This window comes from Sinocyclocheilus anshuiensis, unplaced genomic scaffold (assembly GCF_001515605.1).
Source record: "Sinocyclocheilus anshuiensis isolate Anshui unplaced genomic scaffold, SAMN03320099.WGS_v1.1 scaffold269, whole genome shotgun sequence".
NCBI lineage: Eukaryota > Metazoa > Chordata > Actinopteri > Cypriniformes > Cyprinidae > Sinocyclocheilus > Sinocyclocheilus anshuiensis.
In genome coordinates this window covers 252508-254970 of record NW_015536474.1, presented here as the reverse complement: position 1 = coordinate 254970, position 2463 = coordinate 252508, and the positions used below count along the sequence as shown (strand labels likewise).

Genomic DNA, 2463 nt, shown 5'->3' with positions numbered 1-2463 from the left:
GATACCGATACCAGTATCGGTATCGGTGCATCCCTAATAATAATAATAATAATAAACATAAAATTAAATAAAATTAAATAAAATATGAAAACTAGATAATTAGCAATGTTGCCTTGGAAATTAACTGAAATAAGTACTAAAGTACTAAAATTACTAAAACTGAAAAAGTGAAAACTGAAAAATTAAAGCTAAACATAAATTACAAAAAACAAAACTACTAACAGTAAAATGAAAATGAAAAGTGAAAATATAAAAATAAAAGCTAATATTAAAATATTAAATTAAAAATATTAATAAACACTTAACAGTATATAAATAATATAAAAATAATGGTATAACTGGTCTATATGTCTCTCAGAACTGTGCCTACTTTAGCCGTGCTCCCCAGACTGCCGATGGACGGTACGGCGATGAGACTGAACCGCTCGTACAGATACTCGTTAGACGAGCTTCCCTTCAGCAGCGCAAATGGGATGAGATACAACTCGCCCTCCAGAACCAGAACCAGCTGTCTGTGTCTGCCGACCGGACCGCTGGAGTGCATCAGACCCTACAGACATCACATTACATACTCAAAACTACACCAGACAAGCCAAAAAATATTGGACATACATCATAAAATAGCTTTAAAAATAAAAGAACAGCCAACATTGAGGTAGTAGAAAAAATAAAATAAAATAAAACCCTGGGTATTACATTAAATATATAATAAATTCTATATTTCACATCACTATCACTTAGTGGACAGCTTATTGACTGACTAATATATGTAATTGTTTCTTGAGCGCTGGTGAAGTGTGGGTGCAGTCGTACCCCCTCCATCGGGGCGACGAGCAGGTCGTAAAGGGCTCGTAGCGGGGGTTTGCTGAGCGCACTGGCGCGGCGCGGCAGAGACGACGAGCCCTCCTTCACTGGAGACACCGTGTTACTGAAGAGACTCGTCATACTCTGACAGCTCCTGAAACAACACCACAAACACACTTGTGAAACACTAGTGTCCCGTACTTACTGTACGGCTCAAACAGCAGCGTGCAGTCATTTCGCAACTTTTGGCAGTCGGATCAAAATAAATCAGGAAAGAGATGCGAAATATAATGGATGATCCTGTATTCATTCATCACACTGGAAATACAGTACGCAGATTCTTTCCTCATAAAAACTGTATTTAGTGTGCTACTTCAAATTCACTCATATAGTGACAAATGGGAGAAGATGAAGTGAGATCACACCACCTCAGATTCTATTAGTTACTGAAACACTGGAGGTCGCTGTTCACCTGCAAAACAGCAGCTTGTCTTTTTAACATGTTTGTGTGTTTTATAACAGCAGGTCATGGCTCAAGGATGGACAGATGAGATAAAAACACTCCGAAAGCAATTTAAGTAAAATAAACATTTTAAATAAAAGAGGGTTACAAAATGTGTTACAAAAAGAGGTCACTGTGTAGAATAAAAATTGATTACGGCAGTAATAGTAATATTAACAATACACATAGTGTTATATTACATATTAATAACAAATAATATTAATAATAATGATTCGAATAATTAATAGTTATACTGTATACTAACAACAAATAATATAGAATTACAGCAGTACAAATAGTCATAAGAAAAAAGAAGAACAATAAAAATGAATAGTGTTATATGGTATACTATATATTATTATACAAATAATAATAATAGTTAATATTAGATACTAATATTCTATATTTGTATAACAATGACATTGTATACTACTGGCAAATGACTATTATTAAAATAATTAAAAATAATTAATAGTGTTATACTGTAAACCAATGACAAATAATAAGAATAATAAACAACAACATACTGTATTCTAACAGCAAAAGCTAATTATAATAATATTAATAATAATGATGATTATTATTATAATTATTTATTATTTAATTAATAAAATTTATTTATTTTGTTTTTATTGTGATTTATTATTATTATTATTATGTTTTCAATATAAAAATATGAATTATTCTTGGCAGAGGAACTGTTTATTGTGATTACTATCTTATGAAATATAATAATTTATTGATCATTAGTGTCATTTATCATATAGCCATAGCTATCATATAGCCGTGTGTTGGAGATTTTACCATGGTATGTCAAACAGCAGAAATAGAAATAGATATAAATTTAAGTTAAATAGAAATAAAACAAACACAAAAACAACTACATAAAAAATAGAATATACCAAAATTAATACAACTAAAATAAAAAAATTAATTAATAAATTAATAAAACTAAAATAAAAATGAAGCTTTTGAATTAGCTTTATTTTATTTCAGTTTTATTAATTAATTAATTTTTTATTAAATTTTTTATATTAATAAACACTTTAATAGTACATAAATACTAGTAAATTAACACTGGTCTATATAATGTGTCAGAACTGTGCCTACTTTAGCAGTGCTCCCCAGACTGCCGATGGACGGTACGGCGATGAGAC

The 2463-nt window shown here is 30.3% G+C and overlaps 1 protein-coding gene across 1 annotated transcript in view; it reads right to left on the bottom strand.

The window, feature by feature from the left end:
* The window catches only part of LOC107705044 (tetratricopeptide repeat protein 28-like), a 191991-nt gene that overhangs the window by 11676 nt on the left and 177852 nt on the right, over window positions 1-2463 (bottom strand). Inside the window, exons 13-14 of the mRNA XM_016439736.1 lie at window positions 814-958; window positions 371-550 (exon numbers count right to left, since the gene is read on the bottom strand). Coding sequence (XP_016295222.1) covers window positions 371-550; window positions 814-958 — 325 coding nt within the window. The remainder of the gene's footprint in view (window positions 1-370; window positions 551-813; window positions 959-2463) is intronic.